At 47.8% G+C, this 13,432-nt stretch overlaps 1 protein-coding gene across 3 annotated transcripts in view; it reads right to left on the bottom strand.

Moving 5' to 3' along the window:
• Positions 1-12,158, bottom strand: part of P2RX4 (purinergic receptor P2X 4) — a 42,534-nt gene extending 30,376 nt beyond the window's left edge. For 2 of the 3 annotated variants that reach the window (XM_074972812.1, XM_074972813.1), the window contains exons 1-11: positions 11,964-12,157; positions 8,958-9,105; positions 7,246-7,317; positions 7,021-7,093; positions 6,015-6,111; positions 4,940-5,020; positions 4,637-4,778; positions 3,463-3,599; positions 1,336-1,429; positions 1,165-1,230; positions 879-974 (exon numbers count right to left, since the gene is read on the bottom strand). In XM_074972812.1, coding sequence (XP_074828913.1) covers positions 879-974; positions 1,165-1,230; positions 1,336-1,429; positions 3,463-3,599; positions 4,637-4,778; positions 4,940-5,020; positions 6,015-6,111; positions 7,021-7,093; positions 7,246-7,317; positions 8,958-9,105; positions 11,964-12,103 — 1,146 coding nt within the window. In that variant the 5' untranslated portion in view covers positions 12,104-12,157. Of the gene's footprint in view, positions 1-878; positions 975-1,164; positions 1,231-1,335; positions 1,430-3,462; positions 3,600-4,636; positions 4,779-4,939; positions 5,021-6,014; positions 6,112-7,020; positions 7,094-7,245; positions 7,318-8,957; positions 9,106-11,963 lie in introns of all 3 variants that reach the window. The other variant, XM_074972811.1, reaches the window with a different exon arrangement.
• Between the last annotated feature and the right edge of the window lie 1,274 nt (positions 12,159-13,432).

Below are 13,432 nucleotides of genomic sequence, written 5' to 3'. Positions count from 1 at the left end.
GGGGCAGACCCTAGGTTAGGGTAGTGCACTAGCATCTCACTTCTGGAGACCAGCACTGGAATCCTGCCTTGATCTGGTCAGCCAAAAAAGGAACCTTCCCACAAGAAATCTGCTCCCTGTGTGTATTAGATAAAGGATAAATAATTTGGGGCTTTTGACAGGTGAGTCCAGCTGATGCATAAGCATTTCCAACCAAATTTAAGCTGCAGGGCAAAAACCCTGCCCTGAGCAGCTCGTGTGAAGCCCTGTTGAAGACAACAAGGCAGCAGAGAGCAGACGTACTCTTGGAGAATAGAGATTCTAGGAACAGCCCAGTCTCACATCTAGATCCCAGCATTGTTTGTGGTGCTGGTAGGTAGGAAGCTAATGTCAGTTGCAAACAGACACTTTGACCTGTGAGGTTCAGATCAACACGAATAGCTTTTTTTAAAGTCAGTTTTCAGGGCAGGCTCACACTTAGGTCACCCATGGAAAGGTTTGGGGAAGATGAGCATTAGTCTTTACCCCAACATCGTCTGCTCACAAGAGGCAGGTGCCTGGGGTTACCGTCAGGACTGAAATACAGTGAGAGCAGGTTAAAATTTCTCCCACCCCTGCAGCAGGAACAAGATCCTGTTTCATGGAGGACAGACACTGGTTCCTAGGGGCTTACGTTCCACCAATAAATAAAACTGGAGACTTTGAGAGGTCTTGTCCTTCTCCACCCCCTCATCTATGAGGCTCTGCATTTGGAATCTGGATAGAGCTAACTTAGTGGTCATCTGGCTGCAGATAATCATTTCCACGTATCCATGGACAAGCCACAACGTTGGGGCAGGGAGAGGGAGGTAAACTTGGCTGCAACTAAGACTCTCACCACACACAGCCATGCTGCTTACCAGTTCATAATCTTCTACGTATTTGTATTTCTTCTCTCTGTAGTAATATCTCTTCTTCATGAAGTACAGAACCACGATGTCACACAGGACTGTTGCCTAGTTGGGATCAAAGAGCTCTTGTAACTGTTCTTACTTCAAGGCAAACAGATATTAGTTTAAAAGTCTCTCTCAATAAAAGGAGGACTTGTGGCACCTTAGAGACTAACAAATTTATTTTGTGCATAAGCTTTCATGAGCTACAGCTCACTTCATCGGATGCATTCAGTGGAAAGACAGTGTAACTTACCACTCCAAACAGTGCTAGTCCAGAGCCAATGTTAATCATTGTAGGAATTATATCAAATTTTCCTGCCTAACAGAGACACAAAGTGACAGTCATAAGCATTTTTGCAGACTTTGAAAACATTTAGAAGCTAATAAAGGAGTCAGCCATCAGATTCAAGAAACAAAGAGCTACCTTTCCGAACACCATGATATCAAAACGGATGCCGTAAGCTTTAATTAGTGTCCGCGAGTCAGTGCCACTTGCGTCCTTGTAGTATTTTGCAAACCTGAAGAACAAGTGTTTTAGAGGCTTAAAAAAAAAAATGTAGGGGTTGCTTTCTATTCCACCCCTGATCCCACAGTTGCCATTATTTTACTCATACTGGCCAATGAACAGATGAGCTTGTATTATTACAAGTACAGAAAATGCACGGTTCACAATTACACACGTCATGCAATATTCATCTAGGAGAAGTCAAGAGAGAGCCTTAGACAGAAGCAGTTAGTGGCTGGATTAGAAGAGTTCTGAAGCACAGGCAGGGGAGGAGTGGAAGAGGGGAAATCCATGTGAGATGGTAAAGTTAAGCAAGACAGTAAAAACTAAGTTCCCACTAGTCACTTTCCTGGATTTCTTTTGGTGGCTGCGGCTCTTTATAACCAACCTTGGATACCTCTTGCTGCAGTTAGAGCATTTCAGATGAGTAATTTAGTTTCCAACAGGACAAAGTGGGAGTGAAAGTATCAAGAGGGTTTTAGTTTATAGCAGAGCCACCCAAAGGATCCACCAAGCTACATACAGTCTGATGTGGGAGGGACAGAGGATTTTTGCAGGTATGTGATTTGCCGAAGGGAACAGAGAATACTCAAACTTGAATGAGACTTGCTTCGTGACAGTACTTGGAGCTACAAGGTTACACCCACAGAAGTCATTTTCTCAGTTCATGCAATACTATTTGCATGCAGACATTAAATAGGGGAGAAAGAGGGAGATCAGACTTACTGTGCCATGTGATTTGCTGCTTCAAGTGGAAAGAGAAGAAAGGATGGAAGAGAAGAGGAATGACTGCTACTTGGCTACACGTTTTCTCCATAATAAGCACGTACAATGGTAAGTGTCAATGGCCAAGTCTAGAAGCAGTTTACACTCTGCATAGTTGGACCAGCCTGTTCTAATCAAATAGGCTAGTGTAATCGGTCTTGACAGCCTTTGAGGTTTGCTAGATGTAGAGGCCTGCAGGCTTCTTAGTGCTTGTTCACACTTGTCCTATCACCTTTCCACAGCAAAGCAGCCTCCTGTGACAAACTTCGGATGAACCGCTCTGTCTTCTGTTTACATGAGAAGCTCTGCATAAAAATCTTAGCCTTCACTAGCCTTCGGGCCGTCACATCATAGTCTTTAGGCAGTCGACCTTATGCCAGAATTTAAGATTTACAAATTTTCAGGTTCTACCAGATATGCCCTCTACGCTAGCTGGAGTGTTTTGTCACCTTAGTGACACAGTGGACACAACTTGAGCCAACACACATTATGGTTAGTGCTGTAACCACGGCAGGCAGCCAGACATCACACTTGCCAGTGGTTTAAGCTGGCCCTGCAGCCAGGTCTAGGGGTGATCTCTCACTGCTATAGCTGTACCACTAAACATCCCTGGTGTAGATGCAGCTATACTGGCAAAATGAACAGAGGGAAGGAAGAAGCAGCTGAAACAAGCCACAGTTTGTTTGTTTTTTAAAATCATGAGCTCTCCCAGTTGCATCCACACCATGAGTGCTTTGCCGGTATAGTGGTAGAGCTATATTGGCTAAGTGCTCCTGGTGTAGACCTAGCCTTAGTTGTCATCTTGTAACCAGAGTGAAACATCATCATCTAGCTGTACCTACACAGTCCGGTGGGCTAGTTCTCCCTTCACCCAAACTCTAAATAGGGGACGCCAGAGTTCATTGCCCCATGTGCAGATCCTCTGGGCACTCTAACCTCCCCATGAAACACGATGGGATGGCTGCCCAGATTTTCATAGGCTGCACTGCTATAGACATGATTCAGGGCATGTTAAGCTGAGGCTCTGACCCAGCCACTTAAGTCACCATATCTCCACTGACCTCAGCATTGCTACACTGAGTTATGGCAGCTGAGGATCTGGTCCACGGTAAGGGGGACTCTTAGGTGGCCATAAGACAAATTGGCTTTTGGTCGCTAGATCATGACATTAACTGGGGTAGAATACGCATCACAACCTGGTTCCCAAGAACCCACGTAGTTGTACTAATAACGTGGAGTGAGCCATAATGACACCACAGACTCCGTTACTCAACCGTGTACCTGAAATTATATCCAGGTGAGACCCTGTGGTTGCCATCCTTGCTGTCAAGGCGACGGAAGGTGTATTTTGGCACACAGTAATAAGCAGGTTTGTCAAGGTCACAGTTCCAGTTGATCTGCACTCCCATTACTCCACCCTGCACAGCGCAAACAAACAAAAAGGTGCACACAGAGAGAATGTATCAGAGGGGGTAGCTTAAAATTGCTGGCCAACCTGTCAAAGGGATTTCTTCACGTTGGCCAGCACACACTAGTTTAGGGAAGAGCATATCTGATTTCTAGGTACACAACAAGATTTGCTTCTTATCCCACTGCAGTTACCCCAGGAGACTTAAGCTCACACATTTGCCATTGTGAAACTTGCACATCACCCCTGAATTGCGTGTCCCCAACTTCCTACCCCTAGGATAAGCAGCTACCTTCCAGCCTATAAAAGTCATCAGCAAGAGAAACCAGGATCCAGTTTATTAAAACCACCCAACCAAAAACTACTTCTACATGGTGTCTTTCACTGAAAATGCAAGACTTTAGAACTCGGTCTCAGGCACACAAACCCTTTCCACTGTAAGAGGTGCACAGTCCCATAGGCGAGCTGAATTGTTTACCAGCTTTACTTCACCTACGCTGAATGAGACCTTGTTCATAATACTGCATAAGCATTTTCATGAGTGCCACGCAAGACAAACAGAAGGGAAGTTAAATATTTACTCTACAGTAAAGTTAAAATATTCCCTATGGCCCTTGAAAAAAACGCCTTCCAGCTAGCAGCCGTTTTGCTACGGATTAGATGGCTGCCAGCAGATAAGCAAGTTTTCTGTTCCGAGGCAGTTGAAGAGGCTGTGTAACAATGGCTCCTGTTCCTTTGCTGCATCCGTTCACTGAACAAACACGAAAGGGCAGGTCTACACTTCAAACGCTGCAGCTGTGCCACTGTAGCCCTTCAGTGAAGACGCTCCTACCCTGACAGGAGAGCTTCTCCCGCTGGCATAGTTAATCCACCTCTGAGGGGTGTAGCTATGGCAGGGGGAGAAGCCCTGCTGTCGACAGAGCGCTGTCGCCCCCGGGGGTCAGGTCGGTATAACTGCGTCACTCAGGGGGGTGGATAACAGAGTGACATACCCATGTAAGTTTATAATGTGGATCTGGCCTAAGTGAGGATAGAATTTCCACATACCTCAACAGCCATCTCTTGAAAATTCTGCCCTGCAGCTTCAACTATTTGACGGACTCGGAAGATTGGGCAGAAGGGATCCGTTTTAGGGTCGTAAATGCAGGTCTTGAGGTAAGTGGTACTGACAGAGGGCAGAATGTTTCGCCTGAAGCGGCACAGAAGAGACAAGGGACGTGTTACAGAAGCCCTTTGCACCTGCACATCCTCCTCCACCCCAGGCAGCAGCTCACCGAGCTTCTCAACACCCTGTTCAGCAGAGAAGCACTAGCCCAAGTGATCACACTAGCACCTCCATGGGATACTTACCTGGTGAAGTTGAACTTGGGATACCAGATATTATTCTTCACCAAAATGGTGAAGTTCTCAGCATCCTTTAGGAAAGCCGGCCTATGAAACAATTGGAAGATTAAAAACATTCACCTTTGCATCTCACAGCGTTTTGTGAAGCCAGTGATCCAACACCCTTGTAAGGCAGGTAAATTACACCCACCTTACTGGTGGGTAAACTGAGACAGAGGAGTTAAGGCACTTGCCCAAAGCTCCTATAGCAGTGTGCATGTTATAAAGCTAGACAGAGGGAGTGAGTGTGAAATAGGGGATTATAGGTGTCAGGGGGTTAACTCCTGGTTTACTTTTCTAGCAGCCCTGGATTAGCCTCCTTAGTCTCCATAGGGGGATGTATGAGGATTAGATTTATGTTCCGGTAGAGTGCACTGGGCAGTTCCTGCAATCTAAAATTGGGAAGTGGCCAGGACACAACTAAGGCTATGTCCACACTTAGGAGCTAGGAGTGTGATTCCCCACTGGAGCGGACGTACTTGGGCTAGCTCTCATCGACCTAGTACGCTAGAACTGTAGAGTAGCCACAGTAGCATGTGCTAGCAGCCCCCAAATATGTACCTTCGAGGTATCCATGGGTTTGTACTCAGGACAGCTACAATGGTCCCATTGCTTCCCATGCTATGCTATTCTCTTTAGTGCACACTCTCAGATGCCAGCCGGGACTCTCACCTCTGGCTTGCATTGCCACCCAGCTGGAAGTTAGTGTCAGCCATTGCTTTCCATGTTAGTCATCCAACTTGAGGAAGCATCCCACTGTGCCGGCAGGTGACACCCTGTGCCATGCAGTTCTGAGATGCCGCAAGGCTTATCTGACAGTTCTTTTCAGGAGGCAGTGACTGCTCTCAGCCCTTCCCCATTCCTGCTTACTGCCATTGCTGCAAGTGCACCAAAGCCTCCTTCAGCCGTGGTTTTCAAACTTCCTCGATTGGACCACACAGTAAGAGCCACCGCCCAGAGACCACCCCTCCGGTTCAGGACCGCACGGGCCGCCAGCCCGCCCATCAGTGGTAAGTAGCAGGTGGCAACAGACAGCACTCACTTAGGTAAACGTGTGTCATTCTCCACGGGACACCACGCATAGATCTCACAGGTTTTGACAGAGGTGGAGTATTCCCTACACTTCCCAGTCTGGACTCCTGGAAGGACATGGGAACAGAGTTAATACTGGGGCATCGAGAGCAGCATGGCAACATTCACACAGGCTCTGACACATAGCGCCTGACAGGGTGATGAGGGTTAACAGGCTGGATGGTTGATCCCCACATCACGGGGAAAGTTCAGCAACAGAATTCCCTGATAACTACACTAGTTAGAGGTAGCACCAGTGTAAACCTGCCTGTTAGGGGAGGGCTACCGCCCACCGCAGCAAGGTTAACCTTAGCAGTGGGCGGCCTCAAACGAGGGTCAGCAAGAAAACTGGCTTCTTTGCCACTCGGTGAGAATCTGGTAACAGCTTGTTCCTATGGTATGTCTAACCTGGAAACCTCAATACTGTCCTTGAGAAACTCTGCCAAAATCGTGAGAGAGCGAACCCCAAACCACCAGCCATGTCTCCATCCCAGCCCATAATGGGAAGCATCTGACTAGTTACGGTGTCATTTTAGAACATCAGTCTGATACACTGCAATTGAAGGGCTAGAAGAAAATTCCAGGGTATTTTACTGTTTAAATGGGACATGAAGCATTAAAACCTCCCTCCATTTAAACGGCGCCTTGTTAACCCGGTAAGTGGCTGCTGACTTCTGAAAGGCAAGGCTGTGCATGAGGAAATCTAACTTGACCAGAGGGAAATGACTAGGACAGCGGAGGTTTACAGCTGCCGATAAACTATATGGAGTTCAGATCAGTAACGTTTCTATTTTCATGTGGTACTAGAACGTCTAACCCTTTGTGCTCCCTTTTGGGATGCCCCTCTTCTCAAGCTGTGTTACACTTTGCTTACGGAGTAAAAGCCAAGGTAACTGGACTAATCACTGCTTCCCCTCCTGTACAAGCGGCAACACAACCTCTTAGGCGTCCCAATACAGTGTACGTTGGTTTCATACCATTACTGTGGGTGCCTACGTATCCTGCAGAACAGTCCTTACTGGAATGACACACAGTTGTCTTATCTGGAAGCTAAAGGGAAGAACTGTTACCATAAGCCACAAAGATGACTTGCCACACACCCCCTTCCCTCCCTGCCACGAGATGGGAGTTACTCCTCCCAGTTAAGGATTAGACTCTTCCGGAGATAAGGTACAAAGGAGACTGCCAGTTACCATACCTACCTCAGGACAATAGCCTTGTGTCTGATTCAGTGTGATTATCAGGTTTGTCATGATGAACAACATATTCTCCCCCTGAATAAGCAAGACAATCAATGAGATGTATGGGTTAGTTCTAAGCAGCGACGCTCTGGAAAGCTAGAGCCTCACTTGATCTGCAGTAACAGGTTCTCAGGTGGCACCATAGAAAGCTGGGGTTTGGAGAGAGCAGGTGCACTGCTATTGTACTAGGGTCTCTCGGGCATCACTCGAGGAATCCTCATTCCTTAGGACAGAGCAGTCCTGAAGGAGTATAACCCTTTCTATTGTACTCTGTCCAGAGGTTCACTGAATCCACACTATGAAAATTAAAGGACCCCTCCATAACTCTCCAATGGGGCAGCTCTCGTGGGGTGGCACTGGCACAGACAAAGCTCCCAGCAGTTGAAGCAACAGCTCAAATCAGGTGTAATGAAACAAGGAGATGACATGTCACCCTAGATCTGTGGTTCTCAACCTGTGGCCCATGGGCCGCTTGCAGCCCATTCAGTACACAGCTGCGGCCCTTGTGACATCCTCAGGGCCATACAGGTAGCATATATATTATGTGGATGCGGCCCACAAAACACAGAGAGAGCTGCATAAGCAGCCAGCAATGGTAAATAGGTTGAGAACCACTGCCCTAGATATTAGTTTAGCACCAGGCTGAACACCTCGAGGGAAGTTAGCATTAGTAAGTAGATCTGTGACAAAGCCAGAGGCAGCTACTGCTAGAACATGCTGGGATTTTCATACGAGTGTGCAAAGAGGACCGCTGGCCACTGCCAAGTGAGATCCCAGTCCTACAAGCTGATCCCCACAGGCACAATGCTCCTGAATGGAGCACCATTGACTTCAATGGGTCCTGGGGCAGATAGAAAGCACCCAACTGCATGGATTAGCTGGCATGATTAGATCTTGTGTTTTTAATCTCAGTGTGGAGACTTTTCCAGCCTTAGTGCTTTTGTACTTTTCTACCTGCAGGTATTGATCTCCCACCTGCATTTCTTTAGGGCACAAGCCCAAAGGGCTCAGATTCTTTTCCTTGTTCATGCACCAGCAAACTAGTCTTAATTCCTTAATTGGCAAGTTCCCACTAAGAAGGCTCTGGCACTTCTCCACCAGGTTTGCTGTGGACAGAGTCATTCAAAGGCTGGCAGCCTGTAGGTGTCCAGTGAGAGTTGAAGGCCAAGTACTGCCCACTCAGGACATACAAGTATCAAAATGGCAGCAGGCTCTCCTCTGCCAATCAGTAACTTCCAACAGTTCCTGTTTAGTTCCAGATCAGGTTATTTGAGAATCATTAGGACCGGTGAGCCTGAGAGAATACAGTGTTTGACTTTGGTCTATTGGCTTTTAAACAAACAAAGCAATACAGAAGTAGGAGAGACAACACCTGGGTCATTACTGCAGCTTTATCTAGAGGCTGTGGTATTCCCCTCCCTACCAGCATACAGACAGACAAGCTTCATGCTCCAGACACAATAATGCTGAGCACTCTTAAACCCTGATGAAGTCAGTGGGAGTTGCAGATGTTTAGTGCCTCTGGAAACCAGGCTAATAGCCAGATGCCTTTTTCAGCCCAGTAGTCTTCCTGCAGCCACACAGAATGGGCGTTCCAGAGTTGAGGAACACCTGTCTGAGAGGCTTCGGTTGGCTGGCAAAGCCCTATCAAAATGTGCCAGAAAAGCCCATACCTGAGGTGGAATAACATAATCAGCCACATCCCAGACCCGGAGTCCCAACTCCGACGTGTTCGTCATGGTTATTCCCTTCACTTTGGCGGTAACAGAACTGACCACAGAGTCTGTTTCTTGGTAGCCCTTTTCCCACACAAAGACCCAGCTGCAAAAGAAGGAAAGTTCATCATGGCTTCTGCACTGAGACACCTTTAGAGATCCCAGCAGTGTGACTGGGAGCTTGGAGGCCTGGGTTCTATTTCTAGCTCCTTAGGTGACTTTGGGAGAGTCTCTTAAGATCTGACTCATTTCCCTCCCACCCCCATCTGTAAAATGGGGCTAATAGGGACCCACTTTGCATGGGAGGACAGCCTTAATTAATGCTTCTCAAACACCTGGAAGACACTGTAAACACTAATTCCCCCCCCCCCCCCCCAGTCACCTGCTTTGTGGGGTATTATATAATTACTGGATCCTTCAGCATTGGGTTTGCACTGGAAGTTTTCACAGGTAAGTTTTAGGGCTAGGATCTGAAATGAGAAGGGTGATCTGGCAGACACCAGGCATTATTTGAGGTGGAAATGACAGATACACTCAACATCAAATGAGAATCAGCTACAATAGAGCTGCAAAGACTGAAGCAGAGAACAGCAGACACTTGTGGGATTTTGTATCTACACAAGCCCCATCCCCAATTCAGCTCTTACTAACACTGGTATCATGACATCAGTGGGTTATTCTTGCTTTCACCAGTAAGGGTGGGAGCAGAATCAGGCTGACAATACACAAAGGTCCCGTGGGCTTTTGTCATCTGACAGGATCATCTATTTTAGGAGAGCCACAGTGAACAGCTTGCATTTACCTTTTATAGCTCCGCCACCACATTCCCATCTACAGATGTAACTACCTGGTTTGACCAGTCCATTAGCTCCATTCAACAAAGTAGGGGCCTGTTCTCCCTGTATTGGGCCTTGCTGTGTTTCCAACCATGAAAGGTGGTATAAAAAGGGACTGCTACCAACTGAGAGTTCTCCACCCAGTTACACCGGTGATAGATCGCTCACACACGCATGGATGCTCTCACAGGGTAAGTGAATGCACGAGGCAATGGAAAAGTCAGGCCCATTGATTTTCCTTAAGGGAGGCCATTTAAAGTAATATTGACATTACCTTAGTATATCACGGTAACAGGATATTTGATCTCTCTTGCTGTTTTTGAGAACTTTAATGTTGCCAACTTTTGTCATTAGCCACGGGATACTTGGTGTTTCTTAAAACCCCAGCTCCTGGACTTGTGTGATTATCTGAGAATCTCAGAATTTTAGAAAAAAGTCTAGCCCTTATGGTTATAGAGAAAAGTTTGAAACCATAAACTCTAAGAGCTAAAAAAAAAAAAAAAAAAAAAAAAAAAAACAGAAACCAAATGAAGAGCCCACATTTTGTTGTTTTAAAAACTTCACTATTTCTAAACCAATCTTATGATCTGTGGGAATTCACTCATGATTTTTGAGCACTGGAGGTTGGCAGTACTGTTACTGATTAGTATGAAGACTAGTTCGGGGACAGGAAGTGTCTCAAACATGTGAGAGGAGGAAGTGACCAAGAAGTTCTCGGCTAGAAAAAGCCATATAACAAGTCACATTGAAGACAAACACACAAGATCATCCCGTATAGTGATGTCCTGGTCCAGCCTCTAGTACCAATTCCCAAGACTCTCAAACTGTAAAAGGCAGACGACTATCCCTCAGCCCGATATGCTTCCGTCCTTGTACAAGGCACAACAGTTTAGCCTATGAGTCACGTATTGAAAATTCAAGCCCCTGAGAGAAGCCTGGGGCATTCCATTCACAACACTTCAGAAATCCCACAATGTAGAACAGCCACAAGGCCATTCTCTCTAGAGAGTTTCTGCTCTGTCACTTGGAAGCCGTCTTATGGGGCTGAGCCACTTATTTAGGGAAATCCAGTTTAAGATCCTTTCAAAGGCCTGATGGCTTCCCTGGCTGTCTGAGCCTTGACAGCTAAGGACAGCCCCATTAACAGGAGCTGGCACTAGAAGTGACACTATCCATGAAGAGGAACTGCCTTATCTCAGAAGTCAGAAACACTAGCAATAGCCAAACAAGCTTAGGGTCCAATTGAACTCCCAGTACAGTCAAGGGGAGTATTTCCATATGCTTTAATGGGACTGGATCAGGCCCATAAGTTAATTGCCTTAAGTTCTCCATTCTATTTTTGGAGATTTGTTCAGCTGAAAAAGGAACCAGATTGGCCGAAGTTTCTTTCTACTTTACATTTAGTGGGCAGATGGGAAAGGACTTCAGGGAAGATGACTGTGGAGAAAACCACTGAGCTGTGGTAAATCAAGAGCTGACAACAAGCCAAAAAATCTCAGAGTAGAAGAGCACAGTGAGAAACCAGACAGGAAGAAGCAAGGTAAGAAATAACTTCCAAGTTTTTGTAAGAAAAAGGAGAGATGACAGCTAGGCATCCTGGCACCCAAAGCATTGAGTCCAAATATTTTGGAGGCAGCGCTGGGGTGCTACTGTGTTATTATACTACCGCCCAGAGACCCTGAACAGCAGCAGTTACAAGCAGAGGCCACGCTTGCCCCCTGCCCCAGGCAGCTACCAGTGCAAAGGCGTGGAAGACAGGAAGGTAGAAACGTAAGCTACACAACTATGTATCAATCTCACCTGTCCCATGCGCCCACTGCCTCTAGCCACTGCTTGACCGCTGGCCAGGGGGACCCAGAACACTGCGCACCACCCCCTCCTCCTGCCCAAGTCAGCAGCCCCTCAACAGGCGGGGGGGGGGGGGGGGGGGAAAATCTCTCTCCCGGAATCCCCCCTGTGCAAAACACAGCTAGGATGGGGGGGGGGGGCGGTTTCCTGTTTTCCCAACGGCGTCATCACAAGTGAAAGTGAAAATCCCTGCAAAGTGGGGAGCGGATGGCACCGGGGGGTGCTCCGCGTGCCAGCCCCGGGGCAGGGGCTCCGCAGGGGACCCGCCGGCCCCGCTCACCCGATCACGTAGGCCAGGATGGCCAGCTGCACCGCCCGGTTCACCAGCCCCACTTTGCGGCTCTTGATCAGCACGATGCGGGGGGTGTTGTACTCGAAGAGGAAGCCGCGGAGCACCCCGCAGCACGCCCCGGAGGCCATGACTCCAGCGGGGGGCCGCGGGCTCGGGCTGGGCGCACGGGGCAGCGGCTGCACACGCCGCGGCCAGCGCCGCCCGCGGAGCCCTGGCTCGGGAACTGCCCCGCTCTGCCGCCCCCAGCCCAGCCCTCCGGCCCCGGATTGACAGCGAGCGGGCACCCGCTATTGGAGCGGCTCCGCCACGGGCCAGCCCCACCCCCGGCGGGCGTTTCTGGGGCCGGTGCTGACCCCGCCAGCGGTTCCCGGCCGCCCCGCGGCAGGGTGGCTGGATCCTGCGCTGGTGGTTGGGCGTTTAGCCCAGGGGGGCTGCTGCACCCCCTGGCTGGAAGCGGTTTCCCCATGATAGACGGGTTTATAGTTTGGTTCAATGGCGCTCAGCACCCCCCATATACACATTGTCTCAGCACTCCTGTCCACAGCCCTTTAAATGAAGGGAGGGGGAGATATGGATTGCCAACCTCATGTTCAAAAATCATAAGATTTTTTAAAAAATAATAAATTTTGGGTCCTCTTAATTTGCCACCTGGCTTGAGAGCCTTTAGGGGGCACTACGTGTTTTCAAGCTTTTCTCTACAACCACAAAGGCTAGAAATGCACTTTTAAAAAACATGAAAGCTGATCTTCCCATGCAGTCTCGGATTCCAGCAGCTGGGACGTTAAGATAAACACTGAATACAGTGAGACTCACGTCAAAATGACGAAACGTGGCAACACTGATTTAACACAGACAACTTTAATCCCAAGCATTTGAGTTAAGTAGCTGTATTAACAAACAAAAACAAAGAGTTCTCATCCGTCTGAACAAAAATAATTTCCTTTTCAATTGAATTGGGTTTCACTTGTGCAATGATTGATATCATCGTCCAGTAATCCATAGAGCCTACCCTGGACAACATGGACCTTAATTTCTACCCTGGACCTTAATTTCTAATTATTATTATTTAACTCAAAGATCTCAATCAGGACTAGCCCTCCCCTTGTGCCAGGCAGATGCTAGGCGTACTACCAGTATTTTAGTGCAGGTAATGTTTCTGAGGAATTTGTATCATGTTATGGCCACCTCCTACCCCAAGAAAAGACTCAACTAGAAGCCCCTGAGGTGTTTAGCAACCACAAGCATGGAAATAAATGCAAAAGGGAAGCTCACAATGAAGGCAAAAGGGACCCCACTACACACTAGGGTCAGATGGCCAGGGCAGTATCAAAGGTTGAAAGAGTAAGTGGGGGAGGAGGTGGTTGTAGAAAATCAGGCCAGAAGATTCATGGAGCGGTGTCTTCAGTTTTCAACTACTGCTGATGGAGTTTTAAACAGCCAAGACATAATGGCCTCTG

Source organism: Natator depressus, chromosome 15 (assembly GCF_965152275.1).
Source record: "Natator depressus isolate rNatDep1 chromosome 15, rNatDep2.hap1, whole genome shotgun sequence".
NCBI classification, from domain to species: Eukaryota; Metazoa; Chordata; order Testudines; family Cheloniidae; genus Natator; species Natator depressus.
The sequence above is the reverse complement of the archived record's forward strand: the minus strand, read 5'-3'. Positions and strand labels throughout refer to the sequence as shown.